General features: G+C 45.9%; 1 protein-coding gene across 3 annotated transcripts in view; it reads left to right on the top strand.

The window, feature by feature from the left end:
- MAD1L1 (mitotic arrest deficient 1 like 1) overlaps window positions 1-25307 on the top strand; it is a 348528-nt gene that overhangs the window by 205873 nt on the left and 117348 nt on the right. For all 3 annotated transcript variants that reach the window (XM_084536417.1, XM_084536418.1, XM_084536419.1), the window contains exon 16: window positions 23095-23302. In XM_084536417.1, coding sequence (XP_084392543.1) covers window positions 23095-23302 — 208 coding nt within the window. The remainder of the gene's footprint in view (window positions 1-23094; window positions 23303-25307) is intronic.

Here is a 25307-nt window from a genome sequence, read left to right on the forward strand (position 1 = left end):
GAGCATCTCTGCTAGTGCACCCTGAAGGCGGTCAGATTGCAGTATGGTCCCTTTCCAGTCTGTTTCAAAATTTGCCTCGATTTCCCTTTGCTTTTGCTTGATAAGTCTCTAAAAAGACAGATCCATATAAACCAGAAAAAAGTGGTTTTTAACAGCTTTTCTACCCAGATCTGAAAGACAGATAAGAATAGAGTGGAAAAAGATGCTTAATTTCAGCAGAGGAGCTGTTCTCTTCAAATCCGGATAGACAGCCAGGATGGCAGGATAAGTGAAACGCTGAGAGAAAGGTGCATTTGTGTCTTCTTTAAAAAACAACCCGTAGTGAGATGCTGCTGCTGCGTGTGCAAAGGAGCGGTGCTGTCTGTAAAGCCCCGTTGTGTTCAATACGGGTGGGAGGGCTCCCAGGTGATCTGTCCCATCTCTGCGTTTCCCCAGGCATGGGGTTTGGCACATCAGGAACACCGCTGCTTCCCCTGCTCGACGTTTAGGCCTTACGTACCTTAAATAATACAGAAGCTGTGCCTGTTCTTTGCATTTTTGGCAGGGTGTTTAAAATGAAGTTAAAATTCCCTGAAATACATTGTGCATGTTGGACACAACATCAGATGTGTGGTTCAGATTGTGACCTTTCAGAATAAAGACGACGCTTTAGAAAAAAGGGGGGTCATTGAGATTCTGGCTCTGGTAGGATGAAAAAACTTGAAAACCCACTAACATAAAGGCTGGTCTGCAAGAACGGTCTCCACAGAGATCCTCTCGTGTGCTTTTGGTCTTTTTCCAGTGGACACATTCTTTCTGTGCAATACTACCACGGTTGCAGTCAGTAGTAATTACAGAAAATTTCTCATTTTTTATGGGTAAGGGGAAGTGAAAAGCTGTTGGCAAGGCAGTCTCTGTAGGGGAGCTCAGCTGTAGAACTGCTTTCCCTCTAGATCCTGAGTTGCTGTCCTCAAGGTTATTTCCTTAGGACTCAGGGATTGCTTACGGGTTGGTATGTTCAGGGTGCAAGAAGAAGTTTTATTAGATATGCACAAGTTATGGTGAAGCAGCATGAGCACTGAAATACAGCATGTGGGTTTAATTACATGTAGAGACGTGTATTTGCACAGAAGTGTTAGGATGCATGCAGTGGTATCCATGTATATCCATGCTTTGAGAAGGGTGTGTGCAAAATAGGAAACTTTACCCAGATGCTTTCAACAAAATCAGTTTGGAGTGGGATGAGAGGGACTGTAAAGGTGGCTGAATATAGAAGGAATAGGGAAGGAATTGTTCTTGGGATGAGAACGGACAGAGGAGGGAGGCTGGGTGCTTCCAAGGGGTGCTGCAACCATAGCAGCTGTCAGACTGTTCCCAGAAGGTTCATAAAAGCTCAAATGAAGGATGCGGCAATATCACATTCCTCGTGGTCCTGTTCGGGTGGATGGTGGGGTGGAATAGTGACTGTGCAACATACAAAACAGTTTCCCTGGTGGAAATTAACTTCTAGGGCCAAGTTATTTGGGGACTGAAAGTACAAAGCCTTTTGGCTTTTCTACTTTCCCAGGGTCTCTGATATGCTCTGAGTAAGATGCTGCTGTCGGCACTGACCGTTCAGAAGCCAGACCCGCGTCTCACCTGGACAGTTCTGTGTGGACCATTCTCTCAAGCATCCCAGGGAAAAATAGCAGATGTCCTACAAAACAGACCTACTGGTCGATTCACCAGCATATTCCTCCCAAGCCATTGCCTTTCATCCTCTGCTGTCTCAGCTCCTTGGCTGTTCTGTTCAACTTAATGCTCTTTACTGATGTTGCATGCTTCCATGGGATCAAAAAGAGACCGAGCCCTTTTGATATGTGTGAAGGTTGGAGATGATGCCCTTCTGCTGATGTGCGCAATGATCGCTTGAAAACTTGCTACTGGGCTAGGTTCCTTCTGAAGTATTTATTTCTTGAGGCAGTCAGATCAAGATAATGTTGAATTCAGTGCTTGGAGCAGTTAACTCAAAGCCCTTCAGAATCCAGTAGGTTGCCCCCATGGCCTTTCCTCGTATTGTTTCAGTTTATCCATAAATCTCTCTTACTCTTGTAAATTCTATACGAGGAGGTGACTCTCCCCATCTGAAAGGATTTCAGAGCTGCTTGAAGTCTGCTTGTACTGGCAGAAAAAAACAATTGAGCTTTGAGTTCGAACTGAGAGGCAGATAAGATCACCAGAAGATTTCCACAGCAAATGCAGAATACATTCTTCTCTAATGGATTCTTAGTGTGCTATCTGGCAAATAATTGAATTGCTTGGGGAAAAGGAAGAGGGGACTGGGTTGCTGCTGCTTTTCTTTTTTTTCTTTTTTTTTTTTCACACTCCCAAATTTTATGAGGATAGAAAGTAAAAGGTAGCTTCTCTGCATGACCCAGGACGTCTGTCAGAGGCAGCAGAAGCTAATTAAAATGTCACATTTTTTGTTCCTGAGGGTGATGAGGTAGAAGGGACTGATCGCTTCCTTGGTTCTAGGGACTTTCTTGAGTCTTTGCTTCCATCTCCTCACTGTGAAAGCAAGAAATTCGTGCTTTGGGGGTAGGATTGAGGCCACCGGGTAAATCTGGCCTCTTTTCTCTCACTGGAGTAAAGCAGGAGACAAATCCATTCCTGCTCTACTGCAATTGCTGAGGCAGTCTCACTCCAGCTGGGCCATGCCAAGGATGCTGTTTCTGCCCAGTGTGGTCAGTGCTGCTGTACTCCGCGTGGCCAGACCAAGCGCTAGGAGGGGCTGGCAGTCAGTCCTTGGTCCTCTGGGAGGTTTGCCCAGCCTCTCTGTTTCAGTGCCTCGCCATGTGAAGGGACAAAGCCAGGCATCCTCCTCCTCTTCGCTTCCTTCTGTTTAAAAGTCCTGAGTATGCCCTGGTAAGCCAAGGGAATGATGGGGAGAGATAATAACACAGCCTTTGGTATGTTCTTTGGAAACACTCAGATGGGAAAGAGGTGGTCCAAGCCCTGCAGCCTGCATCATTGAAAAACACAGAACAACAGCAAAAGGAGAAAAAAAAAAAAAAAAAAAAAAGGATGATCATCAGGGAAATTGCTATAATGGTAAGATAATTAGAACACAGAATGATTAACATTAGTCAGTGTGCTGCGTTGGCAAGGACTGTGCAAGTTGACATAATAGGCCTCTTCCATATCAAACGTGTGGATTTTCAGCATTCAATTTAACACTTTCGTGTGACTTTAATAGAGTTTGCTGCTGAAACAGGCATGCGGTTCTCTGGCACTGTTGTTGGCTATTTTTGCTCTCCCATGGCTGGCCATTCAAAGGACTATCTTGCTGTCTTCTTGTGTCCACTGATTATTGAAGGGCAAAAGCCGTCCTCACCATGGAGTCTCTCCAGAAGTGAGCTACTAAGGTGTACTCCTTCAGCTGTACCTGTTGAAAACGAATCTCCCTAATAACAAGCAAACAAACAAGACACCAAAACAAGAATGAAAAAGCAGTTGTGTGTCAACTCTACCCTGATGCTTGGAGAACCCCCCAGCAGCCCCCTGCAGCAGCTTTCCCCTCCCTGTGCTTACACAGACACTGGCTGCCAGCTCTCGGCTGCTCTCGGTGTTGGGGTGCTCTCCTTAGCACAAGCTTGGCTTTTCCTCTGTGTGCTGCAGGGACCCAGATCCCCCAGCTGGCATCTCCTCCGTTACAGCCGATAAAACCCAACGGTGCTTTGTGGCAGAAGCCTTCCTGTCCTCAGTAGTGCTTTTTCTCTGTCTCAACCCCTTTTCTGAGTAGATAACAAACGTTTTTTCCTTAAAGAGTGGGAGAGAACACTGCCCAAATCCCCCCTTTGCCTTGGGCCCTCTGTTCCCTGCAGGAAAGGGACATTGGAAAGGAATTGCAGTCATGCAGCTGTGTAATGAATGCATAAAGAGTATTTTATGTGGTTTGTATTTTGTGGATTATTTTTCTGTCCTTCTGACCCCACCTCAGATGCAATTCCTGCGCTTTATCTGTTCCTTTGGGTTGGGCAGTCAGCAGATACAATCGAGGCCTGTTGGGATGCAGCGATCCGGCATACAGAGCAGCCGCGTTGGGACCGAGGAGCCAGGACTAACGGGGAACAAAGCTGGCAGCAGAAGACAGAGAAATATGGCAGAACAGCATTCATTAGGGATCAGATTCAATAACTGTAAAACGATAAGTTTATGATCAAAGTCTTACTTGAAGCATTTTAATGACACAGTTGTTTAATCCATTTAAAGCAGATAGATAAGGAGTTAAGTGAAATCTACAGCAGGCGTCTTTCTGAGCTGTTTATGAACCTGTTACAGGCGGCAGATCGCTGTGAAAGGCACAGGATGGATGGCTGCTGTAGCAGCTGAATAAAACATAATGGGCTACCAGTCTTTATATGCTGATTTACATATGAGGTCAGTAAAACTTAATGCAAAGGCTTGTGGTTTGTCTTAGGAGCACACGTGGTTCCTCAGCTATTTTTAACGTGTATGTTACTAGCAAGAGGATGGATGAGGGAAAGGGCAGAATTATTTTCAAACCATTCTGTGCCAGGACATTTAATTCCCAGTGGGTGGATGTCCTCTGGAAGCAGCAGCAGCACAGGCTGCTGTAGTGACAGGGCTGAAATGGGCTCTGGCACTTCAAGCCCCGTGTCATCTGCCATGGGAATTACACATCTGAGAAAGCTCAGGGGGTCAGGGGAGCACACAAGTTCTTTCTCATCTTTTCCTTCCATTGCTGGACTTGGGCCACCTTCCGTCCCTCACCTCGCATCTCTCCTCGGTGAGTTAACCTCCTTCCTGGCTTTTCTTGCCAAGCATTAAAACTCGGATAGCACTTCGCTGGGCGTGCTGGTGGAGCAGGGATCTGTCTTTGTAGCTGTTAGCCACCTGGCCATTAGGAATCACCTGGTGCCAATTACAGCAGGAGTGCTGCGTGCCTGTCTGGAGGCTGTGCCTCTTTCTATTTCTCAAGTACTCCTTCTCCCCTTTAATACTCCTCTCCCAGCAAACACACTCCCGGGTTTGTGACGTACCCAACAGGTCCCACGTCCCACGTACTCCCCCAGCAAAGGAGTCCTTTCCGCTTGTTAAACGCTTGGTCTCCATGCACAGCCTTTTCACAGCTGTAGAGAAGCAAGCAGAGGGGGCTCTTTCTCTACTCATGGCTCAGGGCTGGCCGAGCTGCTGGAAGCAAAGTAGTGGCTGCTGCTGCATTGTTCCAGGCAGTGTTACAGCTCCAGCTGTGCCTGATGCAGGCAGTGGCGGGGTTGGTATCAAGCTGGCAGGGAACAGGGAGAATTTCCGGGGGCTCCAGGCCATCCTGTTTTCTGCCTGCACAGAAAGTGTTGCTGTCCTGCAGTGGTATTGATTAGTTTTAAAGTAGGGAGGTGATAAATGGACATTTTGGGTGGTTTGGGTAGATGTGACTGCAGTGGACGGAGTCGTTTAAATCGAGCCTGGAGTATCTTCACTTACCTCATGCTGGTTTTCTTGCTCATCCCAGGAGGAGGTGAGCTCACATCTAGCAGCAGAGCAGTCCCGTGGAGGGGCCTTCTCAGTCCTCTTCCCTCGCCCTTTGCACAGAAGCAGTCTCCATCCTTTTCCTCTGGTGTCTCTGCCCCAGCTGCCTCCTGCTGCTGCGCTTGTGGGGCTGCTGCTCAGAGCTGGGCTCAGGCTGAACGCTTCACAGCCCCTGCAGCGTGCCCCAGCAGCCAGACCAATTACAGGTTTTTAAGCAGCCTTGGGTCCACCATCTGCACAATGCCATTTCCTGAGAGAGAGCAGGAGATGTTAGCAATCTCAGCTCTCTGTGGTGGGTGTGCAGCACGTGAGTAAGCAGCTTCTGCAGAACTTGGAGATAATTGCCCTGAAACTTCATCCCTTGTGCTGCCAAGGGGATGTGCAGCACCTTGGACATGGCAGCCCCAGTGGCATGCTGTGGGTTTGAGGACACAGTGGGACAGAAACATTTTGGTGTTGAAAGAACAAATCCACCCGATTCTGTTACAGTTAAACTTGCCTGGACCCGAGCAGCTTTGGCACTTCTTGGGCCCAGCTGATTTATCCTTGCAGAAGTTGAGCTCTTGGGGCCATGCGCTCCTCTCGAGGGGGCTGCAAGCACCACCCAACCTGGTAACCCAGCATTTGCTGACCAGCTCACCTCGTAGAGCTATGCTCCTGATTTCCCTGGTTCTTTGCCTAGCGGAGCTGCTTTTTGAATAGGATAATATCTCATTTAACAGCTTTTGAGAGAAGCCAAAGCATTTGTGTGCATTTTAACTTAATATGTAAGGTACAGAGCTGGTGTGACACATCGGTTCTTAACATCAGTTCTTACAGCTGAATTCTTCCAGCATTCAGAAAACAGGTTGGAGTTTGCAGTTGGTAAGGGTCCAGGCATAATTTCTAAAATTGAACAGTATTCACAAGTTCAGTGTGGACAAGCACATTGCTGATCCAGAGTAAGCAGGTATGTGCTGAGGAATTACAGAAGTTTGGGATTTTTATATTTTCCACATAGAGAGACAGCCATGTTATGGCCTCCTGGAAGGTTTTTTAATGTGAATTAGAATTACTAGCATTAGTTAGGAGGTGGTTTGGGGGGGTGCTGGAATTGGGGATTAGTGAGCTGGGTTTGTCTATTACAGAAGCCCACTTTGCAGCTGACCCCTGAAGTTGGCTCTCAGTGTGCCGGCTTGTGCTGCTTGAGGTGCTTCCTGAGGGCAGGACCATCAGTATTTATCCATCAAAATCTCTGCTTGATGGGCAGGTGTGTTATTGTTCCCATAGTACATGCGTGCTAGGTGAGAAATAATCTGAGATTACCAGGGTAAATGATGTTTGTTCAAGCTGTTTGCTTGCCAGTTCCAGTCCCGCTCTGCAATCCTTCAGGTGCCTCCTTGTCTCAACAAAACGAGATGACAGATGATGCCTTCAGAGGGCAGCTGTGGAAGATGGATGGGTGATGTGACTGGCAGCAGGGTGTGAGATGGGAACATTAAAAGTAGTCTATTAAAGCTCTGGCAGCAGAAAGCAGCAGCTGAACATGTATGCAGAATGTTTATTTGACAATGAACCTGTACACACATGGTTAGAAGATGCATATACATGGAGATGTTTGTGTTCAATTACTTCTTTTCCTGAGCTTTCACATCTCAGATTTAGGTTTCTCTCTTCACCATCTCCCAGAGAAAGTAGAAGTGCTTAAACTAACGTCACTCCTTGTTTCAGAGCCCTGATTCCAGCCCATGGATGACCGCGCTGCTGCAACGTTGCACATGTAGCCCTGGGCAAGGCAAGTCACAGGCTGGCCTCTGGCAGAAGGAGGCCTTGTAGAAGCGTTGAGCCCGTTCACATCGCTGGCGTTACCTGTTCCAAGAGACAGAGCACAAGGCTGCCTGCTGGAGAGCTGGGGAAGGATAAAGTGCCCAGCAGCAGTGAGCATTTCCAGTGCCTAAGGGACAACTCAGGGCTGTGGCAGGAGGAAGGAGACCTGCTGATTTAAAGCCTAATGGCCAGGAAAGGTGGCAGGTGACAAACCTGTTTCCACTACCTGATTTTGTTTGCACTCTAACCACCAAGTAACCCTTTTATGAAGCTTTATGTAGTGCTCCAATGAGCTGGCTTACTCTGTATGGATCAGCATGTGTGTGTTCAAGTTGTCGTTACACCTGTGAAAAAGAAATTTCCTTTAGGGAAAAAAAAAAGCACAATCTCAGTGGCTGTATCTTAAGTGTCATTCTGCTTTTCCATCACCTGAGGATTTGAGTGGCTCTGCCAAACTGAAATACTAAAATGAACATAGATTTGAAAGTATTTTTATATTTAGAGGCATTTATTCCAATATAATTTCTCTCCAAATTAAAACTCTCCTTGAAAAAGATTAAACTGTCAGCGATAACATCGAGGTTCTTGTTATGTCTAAGAGGAATAAATGCTGAAGTTACAGAATTGTCTGGAGGCTTAGAAAGTAAGAGGGGGAATTAATAATGTGAGAGAATGGATGAAAGTGGTGAATAACACTTTTTTGAATTGGAGGAAGTAGAATGGGTTGAATTAAGAGGTTTATGGCCAAAAAGAGTACCCATTTAGACTGATTTGCTGTATAATGTAAAAAAATAGTTTGACTTAGAGAAATCTTCATGCAGTAACTTGTGGTTGCTCGACAGCCTGTTTTTAATAAGGCATCAAATATTGATTTAAAGATACTAAGCAACAGACATTGTATAGGTTTACCTGGCTAGCCATCCCTATTAAAAGTATGTGTTCTTTTCAGTTCACTGACTTCAGCGTGAGCTATTGGGTTTTTGCTTTGCTTTTGTTTGCTAGATTAAAGAACCATCTAGTATTAGATATCCACTAAAGACCTTGATCAAATTGCTTCAGCCTTCTCTATAGTAAATGAAATAGTTTGATTTCCATTCATTTCTCATTGTAAGGCGTGTTTTTCAGATCATGAATCATTCATGGAAATCTTCTCACAACTTTCCTTAATTTTCAACAACCCTCTTATGCTGCAGGCACACCTCACCTGGATGCATTATCGCTCTAGTGGTCTCATCAATGCTATATTCAGAGACAATATTGTTTCTCTGGCCCTACTCAATTTTCTCCATAAGTACATAAAGACTCTTGCTAGTACCCTTTTTTTCCCCCACAGCATTAAATTGGAGGTAACCCTTAGTTATTAACCGTGGCCAAGAACCCTCCACACAGCATTGTCTTCAGAAAGTACGGGCTGTATTGTGTGCGGGAGACGAGAATCTGTGCTTTGGGATGGCTCACGGTGTGTTTGAATTTGTGTAGAAAATTGTGCTGGGCGCAATCAGATTTCTAAGCTACCTTTGTGGGCTTTGTTGTTTCCGACAATTCTCCCTTTGTGTTATCTGCATGTTTTACTAAGGATTTATTATTTTCTTACGTATCCTAGAGAATGTGTGCCGCATACTATTGGTGAAAGAAGCAATTCTTATTGGAAGTGACTGGAAAATGTCACTGTTAGTTCATCAGTTCTTGCTCCATTTCAAAACTGTAGTAGTCTTACTTTGCATCCTGCTAGTTTTAAAAGAAAATGTGTTTCTGATACCGAGGCAAATATCGTATAGGATTCCTATTCTGTTATGTCAACACAGTTATCTTAATTAACTAGACTTGAAATCTCTTCAAGTGTATTTGACAAGACCTGTTTTCCATGAAATTGTGTTACCTGCTTTTTCTGATCTTTTAATGGAGTTATGTATCAGTCCTGTCTTGTGAGTTAAGGGGATTCAATTTGTTGCATTTTAGAAGCTTCATGAAAAGTGAGCGAGGAAGCAGATAACTTGATCTATATGAGGCTAGCTGCTTAATCTCATTTTTCAGTCTTCACAGTCTATTCACCAGCCAGTGCTGTCTCATTCTGACTGTAGCAAATGTGAAATGTGCGGATCGATACTGCCAATGAGTGATTAGTGATTTGCAAACGTCAGTAAGTGAATTCATCTGATTCGGGTTTTAAGTTCGAGAAGAAAGTAGGGAAGTAGTGATCGAGTGGACTGAAATAATGGAAACAGATATTTCCTCTCAAGTGAAATGTAAACATTGTTGAGCTCTGTTAAGCAAGAAGATGGTAGAGATTTGTACTCCTTTCACAGTGATTAGAGAAAATAATATTTTTTTTCTTCTGAAATCACCAACATCAAATGTGCTTTTCCCTTATCATCTCTCTTATCTTTTTTTTGTTGGCTGTTGACCTGCTGGAGGATAGAAGTGTATAAATTCATGCAAGTAAGATTTCTTATCATTTTTCTTGAGGCCACTTATTACTGGTTTGGGCAGATAAATTCAGAGGTGCTCATTCACTATTCAGTCTCGGTTTCAGGCAGGAGCTCCCTGGTTTGTGCCAATACATCCCATACGCATCAAAGACCATCAAGGGTTCTGCCCGTGACAGCAACTCAGAACGAATGCCTTTAATCTCCTTAGAGAGCCTGCGTACTTCTGAAGATTGCAACTGAAGTAATAGTAATTTGGAAGAATTAAAACCGCATTAAAAACAGACCAGTGACTAAAATATGAAAAATGGCCAGAAAAGCGCGGCAAAAGCCTAACCCAGGAAAAATGCCTTCCTCCGTAGCAAATGTGCTTTGACCCCTGGGAAGTTGTGTGCTTAATGATGCCAGCCAAGAAAGGGTAGTTAGTGAAGGATGGAAATGCTGTCTTCCAGCTTTGCTCAGATAAAGCTGAAAAGATGATACATTCTTAACTGCAGCCAGTCTGTGTTTCTGGGTTATTCCTATATTTTCTGATTAAAACTTAATAGGAGAGAAGTAACTAGCAGTGCTGGAGCACGTGGGATAGCTGCTGTAGGGCTGAGCTGTCCTGTCTTCTGGTGGTTTGCTACACAAAGGCTGAAGAGAACTGGTTTCCCCGTGGGAAGCACCAGAAAAATACAATTTCTCTTAATTCACAATTTTCTTTCATAAAAATGTTCTGATTCATAGTGATGGAGGAGAGCGGTGATAAAAACAAGGCCTGAATTTTGTACTGCAGGAAGTGCCGTGCTTTGAATGAGGCTTTTGTAGGGCCTTAACAGTTTATGGGTTGACCTGGCAGTCGTAACTCTGGGAAAACCTGGCAGTAAAACTTGAAATCATTGCCCCTCCATGTCTCCAGTCCATTAGCATGGTGAAGTAAAACCGGTGAAATAAAATCAAGCAGGGGACAGGACAGCTGTATGTCAGACCGTTAAGGCATACACTGGGGTCCGGACAGTTTAGTGTCTACCAAGTATCTCTCAGGATAGATTTAAAATTGGTTTTGGCTCAGCTTTGTAGCAGTCTAAGCCTGAATAAAGATGATGCATGGCTGGAGATGAATTGATGCAAGGCAGGGTTAGCAAGGTGACAGTCATTCTGCTAATGGACCGGTGATCCCAGTGTTACGTTCCTAAGCCTTTTCCCATCTCTCTGGTTCAAACTGCATTTAAGAAGAAATGGATGAACAGTAGCTGAAGCCTTGCTGGCAGCCAAGAAGTATTTTTCCCCCCAGTGGAAGCCAAGGAAGTGTGTTTTAGCAGATGGTTGTACTGATCGAAGCCCCCCACGTGGACAGTCTCGCCCAGCACGTGCTGTGTTCGGGCACGAGATGCTGGGGGGGTGTAGCTGATGTTGCTGGTAAAGGTGTAATGTCAATCACACTCCTAGCCTCGTGTCGGGACTGGTTCTCTCTCTGCCATGGGAATAGAAGGGCAGAAACCAGTTTCACTGTGAGGCATTTCTCTGGGGGCAAGGCGAGGTGGATCCCTTGTGCTGGCCGCTCCTCCTCACCCTCTGCATTCAGACCCCTCCCCACATCGGAGCCCAGTTGAATCCCCCTGCAGGCCCAGAAATTTATTCACCTCTGGAGACTCTCCAGGCCTCAGCAGCACAGCGGGTAAACCAAAAACGAGTTACCAGCTCTTACTTTCTCGGGCCGTGCGTAACTAGTGAGGAGTATTGATTCAGTTTTGATGTGAGGTAGTCTATAAATATGCATGAGGATTTAGGGTTATTTAACTGTGCTTTTTAATTCTCCTTGCATTGCTGACTCTTCTAGTCGAAGGTTTCTTTGTATGCACAGCAAGCTGCTCTGTGACAGCCCTGTTCTTGCTGGCTGGGACCTCTCTAATGTTTGTTAATCCTAATTCTGTAGAAACCTCTAATGTTCAAGGAATAAAAGGACACAAAGCGGCTCGCTTCGGTGTGGGGACCAAGGGAACAGAGTCCAGCTCCCTGTGGAACTGGGTAGGGAAACCTGGGACCAAAAGGCAAGGAGGAAGGAAATGGAGGAGACCTTCCCATGCTCCTGGAGAGGAGGAAGAGAGCTCGTTTTGTCAGGGTTCCTACAATTTATTTAATAAAGACAGTGACCTGACCAGTGGTGAAAAGGGAAGGAAAAGCTAACATTTGCCCTGAGGAGCTGGAAGTGAATATACCCTCTAAATCGATATTTGGGTGTTTCAGATACTCAGGTCTCTTACTTGAGAGAGAACAGAGCAAATAAAAGAGAGTGCTGCATATTCAGCACGTTTAACTGAAACCATAGCGACTCTTCCTGGTGAATAATGTAGGTACTACATGGAGAATTAAGACAGGTACTTGCATGTGCGGGTGTCTTTGAGATGTTGGAAGCTCCCTCCCTTCTCTCCCTACAAAATTACCTGTTACTAGAAACATTTCTTTGTGGTACCTGGTCAGACATCCAGGGGGTGTTGGGGAAGATCAGCTCTCCCCAGGGGGAAGCTATGTGAAGACCAACACCGCATCACTGAGAAGTGAAGGGGACAAAAACCTAACAATTCTTCCCTAACTTTCCTTTCCTTTGATGTGTAGCAGGGATGTATTTTGTTTTGTTTTCCTCGTTTTTATTTTCTGCTTGGCCAAAGCAGGAGGAAGGTGGGAGGCAACGGCCGCTCACAGCGAGAGGCTGCGGTGGAGCTTGTGTAACCTGGAGCACCTTCACTGTAAAACTCACTCAGACGCTGACCGACTGCTCAGAGAGCCTGTCAGAAATGACTCCTCCGACCCATTTGCATCTGTCAGAGTTTCTGTGTGGTGTGAAAGGGAACTTGACTCGCTCTTCAAGCAGAGCAACGTCCAGCTCGAGGCAGGGAGCCTGCTGATGACAGCGGGCAGCTCTGCCCCGCGTGCACGACGAGGGTGGGCGTTCAGCCACCAAAAGGCAGTGAAGCTGCTCCAGGTTTGCCTCGTACCCTGTCAGGTCTGAGTTATGCACGCAAGGCCATATAACTGCACTTCTATATGCTCTGCATTACAGGATCAGAGCGTCCCGGTCTGCTTGAAGCTTGTGGGAAGTTTCAGTGTTGCTGTTAATGCTCTCGTGGCTAACTTCCTCAGCCAACGTGGGGAACGTGTGTTTGCTGTACAGATAAGCAACGTGATTGACAGCTCTCCTTGTCACTTGCTGCTCAGGTTGGATGTGCTCAGCTGAACTTTGGTGCATCCTGCATCAGATCATGAAGGTGGTGGCTTCTTGCACCACTGTTGTTTATGTTTCTTTTTATATAAGATACTCTTAAAAAATACCCATGGAGGTTTTGCTCTTTCATAGTTAGGTATAGTAACTAGAAAATCTTATTACACTGCAGTTTGGCTTTCCTTTAAAAAGACTTCACGTCTTGAAAGAGGAACCTCAGGTATCATACTCCACTCTGACTCTTCCCTTCCTGTTTGAATAAGGAGGATCCTGGGCTAGCACAGCAGATTTGTGCTGCTTTTCTTCTCTGTGATCTCCCCTTGAAATCCCATCTGAATTCATTCCAAAGTAGAGCTTTACAAGGAAACACAGAATTACCGAGACATTAAAGTGCGATTTATAGAGCATTGTTGGGAGGGAAAGCTTTGATTGGTGAATATCTGGATTGCAGTCAATGCTACAAAAAAACGTACTTCAAATGTCTTCTATCTTTCTGGTCTATTTGTACAGTATCTGTATGTGCACGTTGCATGCACAATAAGAAAACAGAGCAGCAAAGTAGTATTTTTTTTTTCACTGTATACTCCTCCGGAAAAACCGGGCTTGGTCTGGCATTTCTCAACAGTGTAATGCTGTTCTCAACCAACGGTGACTTCGTTTGTATGGCAAAGTTGATAAAATATTTTTTTTTGAAATTCACATCTAGGAGAACCATCATTTCTCGCTGTGAAGTTAATTCTTACCTCTGAAAAAGAATTTTTAAAACTCAAACCGTTAGCTCTTTGGGGCTGTTTTCTGAATCAAGATTTTTTGTGTTTCCCCAGTGTCTTTATCAGAGGTTTTTGAACCATCACAGGTCTCTGCATGCTACCAGAATATAAATAACAGCAACTTTTTATGGACTTTGTTCTCTGGAAAGACAGGAATCTGGGGCTTGAAAAAATTGGAGGAGAAGTCCTGAAATTCAAAGCTCTATCTAGGTGGTAACAGTGTCCTCAAATGGCCTGTGATTTTCTTCAATTTCAATAAAAGGAAGAGCTGCAAATGAAAGGAACACTGAATGTTTGAATGTATTTTTTTCTTCTCAATTATCCCAACTTCGTGTCACTCCATGTCTGGCTGGCCCAACTCTTAACCTTCTTGTCACGTTTATTTGCATCGCAGGCCTCATCCGAATGCCCTACTCCATGCAAATTGCAGTCTTGCATCCTCGGGGGGATATTGCATTTGAAAGTGGGCATAAAGAAAAGATCTCCTTTTTAAAACTGTACCTGAAGGGCCTCAGCAGCACTGGCGAGACATTTTATTTTATTATTTGGATTGCAGCAGCGCCCGAAATGTGTTACATGTTGTACCACAAGGTATGGTCTGGTGTTAGAGTGGTGTGATTATGGCGATTAGAGCTTTTTGTCTGCAGTGCCTCCTAACTCCTACTGCCCCTCTGGCTCATTGCTAATTTTCTGTAGATGCTGCAGTAGAAGAGGGCCATAGGGAGGAATATCAATGAGTACATGTGTGGCAGGTCAGCTCAGAGGGGAAAAATGAAATGGTAGAGATCTTTGGGGAAGGAGCAGCCGATCCAGGTGTTGGAGGTGTTACTGATGGAGTGGGGAAGGTAATATTGGGGAAAAAAAGCTGGATAATCATTCATGGCATGGCATGTGAGGGAAAGGATCTGAAATCTGAGGTACTGGTGGGAGCTGTGGAAGAGTTATTGGGGGGCGAAGAAACCTAAGCCAGCCTATCAGAGATTATCCTCACCTCTTCTGTTCTGGGAATGGCCAACATGGATGTCCAGAAGGCCCCAGGAGAGCTGCCTGAAGCAAGGTGTATGGAGCAGAGGCCGCATTGTTGGGGCTGAAGAACAATCTTCATGTTTTGGGGAAGAAGTAGCAGGAGCTGAACTACAAACTGCCTAAGACAAGGATGAAAAGGCTGCCCAAATGAAGTTCTGCTGCCCAAGTTGTCTGTGCTGCCGATACACACGCAGATGATGGAGAGAGAAAGGTGGGAAGGAAGGCAGGGTACCAGCACGAGACCTGGTGGGAACAAGCGAGTCCTTCCCCGACAAGCAGCACGTTCAGGTTTTTTCCAGCTGTTTGTGATTTCGTGTGCCTGCCTTCTGGCAAAGCTCTGAGGAGCAGGTGGTGGTTGTTGCTTATTTGTTATCTTGCTTTGTCTCGTCTTTGCAATCCATTTTCGTGATTACAGCCCCTGTTCGAGGGCTTTAAAGATCCCTTGCTGGAGTTATCTTGTGTGGCAGGGGGAGCGGGGCTGGTCAGCGTGCTGTGCTCGGTGCACTGCGTGCACTGGGAATTCTGTGGGATGCTGTTTACTTTGGGTTTTACTCTAATCACTTTAACAAGCCTGAGCAAAGAAACGAAAAGAACAAACCCAAGAAACAGAATTTCCATTAAAATGGCATTTCCTGAGGAAGGATTAAGCTTTCTAAGACAGCCTCGTACCGTGTGGAGAAATGCATCCCGTATTTGTTCAAGGCAGTTGAGAATCCAAAATGGATTTTTATTTTTATTTTTTTTAAAGAAGCTGTTAAAAATAAATTAAAGCTAGGCCAGTTGAAGCTGCTCACCTGCATAGCCCAGCTGACTCTAGTTTAATAAGCAACTGCAAGAAGAGCGATGATTGCTGGGGAATTTGCATGTGCCTTTCAGGTGATAAATTCCAATTTTGCCTTCCCACTGTGTTTCTTTATTCTTCATCTTAGAGTAAAATTTCCCAGGGATATTGATGAAAGACTAAAACCAGATGATTCTCAATGTAAATGCTATACCATTAAGTATAAGCTACAAGATAAATGCGTTGAGGAGAGACTTCTAATGATTTGTGACTTCTCTGCTTTCATAATTCACTAAAAGCAGCAGAGTATTTATGGGCTGTGTGTGGAGCCCGCGTGTGTGTGGAGCTGTGTTTAGGAGCTGTGTTTACTCACAAATACCCCCTGTTTTTGGAAGAGTAAGGCAGTCATTGCAGAAACCTGCAGCCTTGGGTAGGGCAGGCATTTCTATTGCAGCTTGACCTGTGTCAGGCTCTGATTTCAGGAGGAGGGCCTGAATCCAAGAATAAGCTTTTGCAGGTCCCCAAAAGCAGCGTCAGCCCTTTTAGCAGCAGAAACTTGGATTTTGCAAGAATTTTCTAGCTGGATCCTGACTCAGTGAGAGACCAGCCAGAGGCCTCCAGTACCATTTTGTCAGAATATGAAGATGGGAGACAGTTTTGGGTGGCACAGGGCAAATAGTGTGGTAGATCTGGACACTGGGGGTTGTTTTTTCCTGGTTGTCTGCTGACTCCCCCACCTCATCACTGCCTTCTCTCAGGCTCGATGTCCCCTCCCCACAGGGAGGTCGCTGCTGGGGTGGTAAGGTTGGGCAGAGTGTTGGCTGGGTTTGTGCTGCTCACGGTCACCAGTCACTGGTGTTACTGGGCAAGGTACCCAGGCATCCCCAGGCCTTTGTCTCCAAGCATCTCTCTGATCTCCAGCATTTTCCTTCACTTCCAGGGTTTTTCTTCCAGCCAGGAGTGTCCCCTTCTTTCTGAGACCAATTCTGGCCCTGGGAACCCCTCTTTTTGACCCCACCTTCTTTTCTGGAGCCCCAAGCCCCTGGTTTTCCCAATCTAAATACTACAAATCATTGATCTGCTTCTGAGCAGATCAGCCTCCTCGGCAGTGATTCTATCTTATTTCTCACTATTTTGGGAGGATACGGGACATGCCTTTTTCTTTTAGTCCAGAATTTACCAAAGTTCAAAACCAGGCTGTACTGGCAGTGGGCAAGTAGCGGGCTGCTTCTTGAGAGCTCACAAATTCAGCTTTGGAGATTCACTCCCCCATGCCCGTACCCCATTATCTGCTGCGTGTTAGCATGCACGAGCTGAGCTCCTTTTTGCCTGTGAGAGGTAGCAGATGGAAGCGAGTGCGTTCTCTGGCCAGTTGGATGCTTTTCAAACACTCCCCTCCACCACCTCTCCCATGGCTTATTTACATTTTTTTATCTGTATTTAAGAAACTTTCTCATCCATCTCCTCCAGCTAGATGTAGTCATTTGGGATGTTCTTCCAAGGTAACTATTGACCCATCACTCCTTTAAAGCTGATGCAATCCACTAATCCCCTTAGATTGTTTCTATTTACATTCGCCCGTATTGAATAATGCGTCCCAGCCCGGAAACGTCGAAGATTTTTCTTTTAAGACGTCAGCACGGAAACAAATTCCTTAGCTCAGAAAGCAGCAGTGTGTGCTGCTCGTATTTGGGTGGCGCTCAGTGTGTGCGAGAGGCGCACAAAGGAAGAAATGGTCCTTCCCTTGAAGAGCTTCCAGCCGACAGCCTTTTCTCAGCAGGGGCAAGCACAATCTGTTGCATTGCGAGCACGCAGCGATTAAACTCAGCTGTCCATATGCTGCACCAGAATTTATTGTACTGCTCGGAAAGCCTAATCTTTTAAGGTTGATAGACATCAAAGCTATGAAAAAATACGGCGCTTCACTGTGCATCAGCCTCATCTATGGGTTTGGAGCAATTTGCGTGCCTGTGCAGGAAACGGGAGGAGCCTCCGAGGATCAGAAGTCAGCTGAAAATCCTTGACAGTGCTTGCTGCTAGTGATGATCATTGCTTCCTTGGGATGCGGGAACTTCTCAGCTTTAATTTCATTAAGTGACTTTAGCCAGACGTATTCACAACAGCTGAGGTTATTCCCTTTGCCACCAGTTCCGCCATCGGATTAGCAATATCTGCCTTAGCTGAATAGATCTTAAGTGGAGTTATTAAGCACAGAAAGTTTTGTCAAATGTAAAGCAGGCGGTGTAGTTTTAGGTGCTTTATCCTTACCTGTGGGCCTGTGGAAGTGGAGGCTTTTGTAGCTCCTGGAGAAAGACGTCTCTGAATTGAGACTGTGCAGTTTTCAAGCGATCATGAGCAGGGATGCCAGAAGAAGCTCAGCCCTTTTCAAGGTGCTGTCACTGGCAGCCTTCATTGTTCTTTCTAACAACTGCTCTTCTAAAGGAAAAGTTTCTGTTTTCTAGAGATTAAAGCAATCTCGTCCTCGCTCAGTGTTTCGTCACTTGACTGATTCTTCCCTAATGGGGAGATGACTTGGAAAGCTTTGGAGCTGTAATTGTAACATGGGCGCCAACATACCGTTTGCTGATGATATAGGTTTAGAAAATGACACGCAGCATCCAGACAATTCTCTCTTCTAGTTTTGTTTTCCAGACTGAGAGACGGAAGCAGGAGCAGAGTGGTAATATCTGACTTGACCATGTGCATCTGTTCCAGGTGGTAAATTGGTCCTGTTGCAAGTTCCTTTTTTCAATGATCTTTTAGTTTCTATGGTCTTTTAGTCAGGAAGTTTATTGATAGCCACAGTCTCAATAAATTGTTGTTCCACGTCCCAGGGTGTGCCTGGAGCATACTTCATTAAGACAGTATTTGTGTTGCATCTGTGGTGGCTGTCTCCCATGTCTACGCGGTCGGGACACAACTGGTGGGCTGGTAACTCCTTCTCAGTGGTCAATGGGAAAGTTTCTCTTGCGTGTGTCCTAGGGGCACGTGGCTGGAAGGCTAAGGATGATGCCAGACCATTATTTCACAAATCGGAGAACATACTAACGTGGAGTCAACAAATCTTCTTTGCAAAATGTCCAGCGCCCTTCTGAGAGCACAAAAATGTTTTTGCTGCCTTAAGCACCAAATCAGCTAGTTAGCATCTTACTTTCCAGGAATGAATAATTCACTGTACTGCTAAGTGTCAACCAGACTTGGTTGCAATCAATCAAGGTATTTATTGCTTCCTTCTAAATTGAAGCTCTGTGTACATTTTTCTGACAAATCTGAATTACTGGCTTAGTGTTATTCCTTGAAGGAAGAATCAATGAATGCCAGCAGTTCTCTCTACTTCAAGTTATTTTCTCTTCTGCATCTCTACAGTTGCCAAATTTTAAAGTATTGGGAAAAACGGGGGTAAAGAGTGGGCTTTGCAGGGAAGCCAGCAGTACTGTGTCACCTTTGCTCTCGGAGAACTGGCCGTCATGTGCTGATGAGCAGAACAGTCTACAGAGGTGTCTGCTGAACGAGCCAGGGACAGGATGGTGGTTTAGTGTGTTGTGTTTTTTTTTTTTTTCCCAACAAAGTGTTTGTCTACAGGTCATGTATTGGTTCTGTTCCCCAAATGCCTCATGTTTAGAGGAGGTCATCTTAAACGTAAGTGGATTTGGCTGATTTTGACATTGAGGCCAAAGTTCCAAACTCGGAGCACGCTTTTCACACTTCCTGGAAAAAAATGAGATACATTGCAGGTTGGTGCGAGATGCTTGTTAACTCTGACAAGCGATACCTCCTTGCCTGTGTTAGGTTAGAGCAGAAGCAGCATCTGGAGCTGCTCCTGGGCAGTCGCTTGGGGATTTTCAGCTCCTGTTCAAAGAGCCTGGTGCATGGCAGAGTCCCTTCTGCACAGCGCCTTTCAAATGCCACTCTTTGTTCTTCCTCATCAGCAGCCCTAGATTAGAAATGGTTTTCTGAACAGGCAAGTCTCGTTTAGTTCTTCTCTCCCAGTGCCAGAGACACCATTTTCCAGGCTCCCACTGCAGAGCTGAAGGCACAAAATTCGGATCGGTAAGACTAATTTATTGTGGGGGGAAGAACAGTTGACAGAAAACCAGCAATTTACGTTTTTCAGAGCTAAAGGGGTCCGGGAGGAGGAGGAGGTTTGCTTTCTTCGGTTCCTGGTTTCTAACCAGCATTAAAGTTTCATTTCCTTCAAATACTAGTGAGATTGTGATGCTGCTTTACTGCCTGTTATATCTAGCATTTTCCAGCCCTGAGTGTTCCTGGAGCAAACCTAATTCACTTCCCACCGTTGGAAATGCAGAGAAACACTCCAAATGATAGAAGCTGAGGTGCTGTATTGCTGCCTGGTATCATGTACACGTGCATGTACATGTTTCACCTGAAATTGGCTCCAGCATGCAGTGCTTCCATGCAAAGCTCCCTGTGTTTGGTTGAAGATCTGTATGATGCAGGAATTTACCCAGAGACTTCAGGAATGCTGTTTGGTGCATCTGTGTAAGGCAGCAGGATGGCCTGGTGGCTATGGGCATCAAGTTAGGTTTCCTTTTCATTTCTGCCACGGTGACGCTAAAGGGCCTCGAACTGGAGGTTGCATCTCTCTGTACCTCTCCTCCCCTCGCACGCGGCATTTTCAGGCTCTGTTGTCTGTTTTTGTGGTTTCGGATGGTAATCTCTTGTAGGGTTTGCACAGTGCCTATTGCACTGGGATCTCCGTCTCTTGGTTTCTTTAGGCATTACTGTAAAATAAACCAGCAGCACTAATACTTTAGCTGTAGGGAGAAATGTGCTGGTTTGATCTGTGCTGTGGAGAATAAAGAGAAAGCTACTGCCCCAGCCCGAAATGTGAGCAGCATAGCAAATATATTAGTGATCTCCCAGAAATGTTAAATGAGATGCATTGTACCACAGCCCTCAGATACAGCCTTCGTATCACAGCGAGTTTCTGAGAGATTTGCCTGTCTCGTGGAGCTCTGGCAGTGGAGCTTCAGACTGATGTGCTCAGGAAGCCTGGTGAGCCCTGAAAATAAGGCTGAGTTTTAGCGCTGAGCTTTTGAGCATGATTTTGGAAGGGTGCACGGTATAAAAGGAGAGAATAAATAGGCTGAAGAAGCTCTAAAAGACAAAGCACTGCAGCTTCTTGGCAGCACTTCACAGAAAGGCCAGGGAGATATTTTAAAAGAGAAGCGAAGCAGCAAAACAGACTAACGCCGCCTGCGTTAAAGCGGTCCCGGCACGGACGGGGGCAGCAATCTCCAGGTTTGTATGGTTTCCCTCCCCACTCGGATCCTGCTGGTGTCCTGTGCCTTTCCATTACGTGTGAGCTTCTGCAGTGATGGTGCAGTACGAAATCACAGGCACAAGCCAAGCCGTGATCTCTGCCTGACATTGGTGCAGCCTCGCTCCGTGGCTCTGCCTGGAAGAGCATCCTTTTGCCAGCCGCTGCAAACAGCAAACTTTGGGTCTGGCTCCCTTCTCTGGGAAGGCAAACAGGAGGCCCAGAGATCCCCGGCCATCCTGCTGCCTCGCTACGGGAGCGGGAGGGGAGAGGAGCCCCAAATGCAAATAGCACCAGAAGTTAGCCCGCCGGCTGCAGAGACAGGTTTGTAAATGCCAGGGTGTTGCTGGGGAGAATAAATCTAACGAGCTGGTGTTTCAGCTGCCTTCGTGCGCCTTCTGTTAGACATCGGACTGCTGCATGGGGTCCCAGTCCTTCAGTTCCCATCTCAACACCTCCTGGCCGAAGCTGCCAGTGGGGGTGTTTCTTCCCCTGGTCGTACCGGCCTGTTTGTCTCCCCCTCCCCATGGAGATGAGCTCGCAAAGCGCCATTGTCGTGTGCCCAGAGCACTGCTGCTGCCCTCCCAGACGTTCCTGCAGGTCTCCTGAGCGCTGTGGTGCCTCGGGTGGCAGGAGGGGATGTGTCACTGCCAGGTATGTGACAGAGGGCACCAAGACCTCGTGCTCTGATGGTGGGGGACACACAGCTGGAAGGGGCACCCCAGTGCTTCTGTGGTGAGTTCCTTGGGGTCAGGCAGCCCTTTGGGGGAGGTTCTGAGTCCTTCCATGTCAGGGGGTTCCTCCCATCTTGCTCTTGGCCTGGGATGTAAAGATCAGGTCTCCCTTTTCCTTTTTTAAACAGTACTCACACAGTGAAATGGTGACCCTCTCTTTGCCCTGACAAATGTGGTTGCCTTGGTTTCCCCCAAAAGCACCATATCGGTGGCTAACAGTACAGTTACGAAGGATACCAACACCTCACTTCTGTGTCTTTGTCTGGGAACCACAGCCCTGATACACCCGTGGGTTTCCAGGTACATTGATGCTTTCCATATAAGTCATGCTGGAGCTTGAGGTTTCAGGTTGTGCAGAGGATTAAAGGATGGTTTTGGTGGCAGAATCTCACACTCGCCAGCACGTGGATCCCATGCTCTTGGCATCAAATCCCTTTTAGAACCAGAGCTGTGCCTGCTGCCAGCCTGCGAGGCTGCGAGCTTCCGAAGTTCTCTCCCTGCTGTGGCCGGAGGTGCTTTAAAATATCAGGATGGAGTCACTTGGGTGTCTGCAAGAGACATTTGTTAATAGGGTCTTCTGGGGTGTCTCACCAGCAGTATGCAGGATGAAGCTGCTCAATCTCTTCTTTAGTTTGCCTTCCCTTCCCCCAAGTTTAAATTTCTAGTACATCTTTAATGAAAATTAAATGATAAAATTGGGATAATGCCTACTTCGCGCTGCTCTTGAGGGTTAATTAATGTTTGTAAAATCACTTTAGGTCCTGAGATTTAATTGAAGGAAAAATATTACCATATAAAATGCCATTTTATACAGGCAGTGCTATAGGGTTTCAGCTGGGCAGAGTGCTGTGGAAGCCAGGCTTAGTACATGCTTTACTACTTTTATGGTTGTGAGGCTTCCTGTAGTTGATATGAAAATTATCTCTCTGAAATCACAAATGTAACATCAGTGTTTTCCTCTCACTTTGGAAGAATATTAATGTGCTATCTTAGGACTTGACTGACTATTTAAGCTGCTATAAATACAGCTAACCTCTGAGAAAAAAGTATAAAATGAAATATCTGTTCGCTTGCTTGGGATGAGCTGATACAACTTGCTAATGACTCCAGCACCGGAGTCATGCGGACATGGCTGCCTCATACTGGTAATAAATTAGGCTGGTACCGGGTGTCCTGCTGTAATTTAACTATGCATTTTTGTGTTCCTTGTAATCTCCTACTACCAAGAGATGTAAAACACAGCTATAAAACTTCATTTCTGGAGTTAAATTTAACAATGGAGGTGTCAGCCAAGGAGCAAGCTCTGCTGAGCATTTTTTTGATGTGTTTTTTTTTTTTTTCTTTCCTTTTTCTTTTTTTTTTTTTCTTTTTTTTGGGTAACAGGAGGAGGAGAAGCAATCCTGGGTTCATCTGATTTGAGCTGTTGGAATAAAAAATTGCTGCATAAACGTCCATTTTTTCTGCTGTAACATTTTTTGTCTTCGTGCAAAGGGTGGTAGCTGGGTGGACATGGAGTTTGGATCAGTTACTCAGTTTGCTTTTGCTGTTTCTGCCATGCAGGGTGACTATGACCCCAGCAAAACCAAAGTTCTTCATTTCAGCATGAACCCGGCGAGCGTGGCCAAGCAGCAGCGCAAGGAGGAGCAGCAGCAACTCCAGGAGGAATGTGAAAGGCTGAGGGAGCTGGTGAGGGTGCTCGAAGGAGGCGGCTCCATCCATGGGAATCTGGAAGGAGTCGGGAGTTTTCAGTCACCACAAGAAATTGCAGGTAGGCTGCTGGCTTCTTGTCATCAAGATGCACTTATCCCTCCGTACTGCCAGAGGAACCGACTGCAGAAGCAGATGGAGGCATTGCAGACAGCGTGCCTGCTGGAAGGGTTATGAGGAAAATGTAGAAAAGCTGGGCTGATGCAGGAAAGCAAGTGCGTGGTAGCAGTCCAATTTGGTACCAGTTTGGTACCGAGGGCAGGTGGTAAGGATAAGTAGTAATAAACCATATCATTTGCTGATGATAAATGAAATACCAATACAGCAACCTTCACAGGCTGGTGCTGCCAGTAGAGTGAAAGGAAATATTTCCTGCCTTTCAGGGCTGCTTTAGCCCTTGAGGTAGCACAAACAGCAGGAAATAACTTTCATAGCTGCAGGGAAGCAAGTGGTTGAAATCTTTTCAGACCTGGCTTAAAACAAATTAATATTGTTTATCAGTGTATATGTGCCCCATTAATCACAGCTACATTCAATACTGCATGAAGATAGAGTACATCTTTCACTGAGCTAAATACATTTCACAGAATGTGTGGCTCTCCTCCAGTACAGCCTTTCTTCCCTTCGCATGCATACGTGAGGCTTTTTAGTACAGTAACCCCAAAGTCAACAACTCCAGACGTGCTCTCAGACTCTGTAAATCAAGGTAAGAATATCAAAAAATGTGACCCATCACCTACAACACAGCGAGGCGACCAGGCAGAGTCGAGTTGTGCTTCAGTGCCCAAGAGACCTTCCTGCTGTAATTCTCTCACATGTAGTTTACCCTCAAAACAGTTTTGTTAGAGAAGAGAAAAATAAGAGAAAGCTGAAGAGTTGTGTGGAGCTAACCTGTTGTGCTCCAGCAGCATGTAGGTGGGCAGCGTCCAGAGGTCAGGGCTCTCCCTTGGATGTGGCCAAGAGGGCAGAGCTTTCCTCTCAAGCCACGTGTGCCAGAAACTTGAGACTCACAAAATGGCAGAGCCCTTGTTTGACGAAAATCCACAGAAAAAAAAAAAACATCTTTCACTGTAATGGCACTGAAATTCTCTGAAAGTAGCTTTCTTGTTTTTCCATCGCTCAAACAGAAGTACTTTATTACTGCTAAGAATGTGTTTGTTCCAGCGTCTCATGGTGGATTATGGTACTACATAGCCTCAAAAATGGGATGGTGAGAAGTGTAGATGGGGTGGTTTATAAAATGAAGAGCTGATGGGATGCTAGAGGTGCACTGACAGTTTGTCACTGCTCTTAGTGGATGCTCCAGCAGGTGCAAAAGCATTAAACATTTTCCCAACGTTTAGGGAAAGCCGTCTTTGCCTGTAGGAGCTTCCAGCCCGAGATCCCGGTGGGACCCGAGCAGTTCTCAGGGACAGTGTTTACATTGCAATTTACATCTGAAATTCGCTGGTTTTTAAATTACAGTGGCTGCTGCTGCCCAGTGCCCTTGTCTGTCATTATACCCCCGAGCAGCCTGGCACATCTGATGCTGCAGAGGCACGCGGCTGACAGTGCCCCTGAAGCCCGGAGGGGAGAGTGACGGTCAGGGGCAGAGGAGTGCAGAGGTGAGGTCAGCTCCGTGTCTCTGCTGTTGATGAACGAGCCCCTGGGGTATCATCTACAGTAATTAGACCGTTTCTTCTTGGGGAGCGTGTTTCTCATGTGTGCCTCCTGTGATTTGTTATTCATAATTATTATTCCGCTGCCTTTCATGCAGTTGCTTTTAGCGGTTCGTGAGGCATTTCTGTGCTGGGATGTTACCAGGTTTTTCTTTAGCTCATAGGGGATGCATTTTTAAAGCTTCTTTCTCTTCTGCCTTTGATTCTGACAGGAAAACAAACAGCTCCCTGGGTTTCAGTGCGTTTCCAGCCTCTCGTCTACGCGGTGCTTTTTTACCTTTTGCCCCAGTCCTGTGCTACATCATTCTGACTTCTCTTCATCAACCCAGCTGGGAGAGAGCATCAGTTGCAGAGCCTGGCAGGGTCGGAAATACTTTGGTGACAATCTCTAGCCATCATTTATCACAG

Source organism: Aythya ferina (genome assembly GCF_964211825.1).
Source record: "Aythya ferina genome assembly, chromosome: 15".
Taxonomy (NCBI): Eukaryota; Metazoa; Chordata; class Aves; order Anseriformes; family Anatidae; genus Aythya; species Aythya ferina.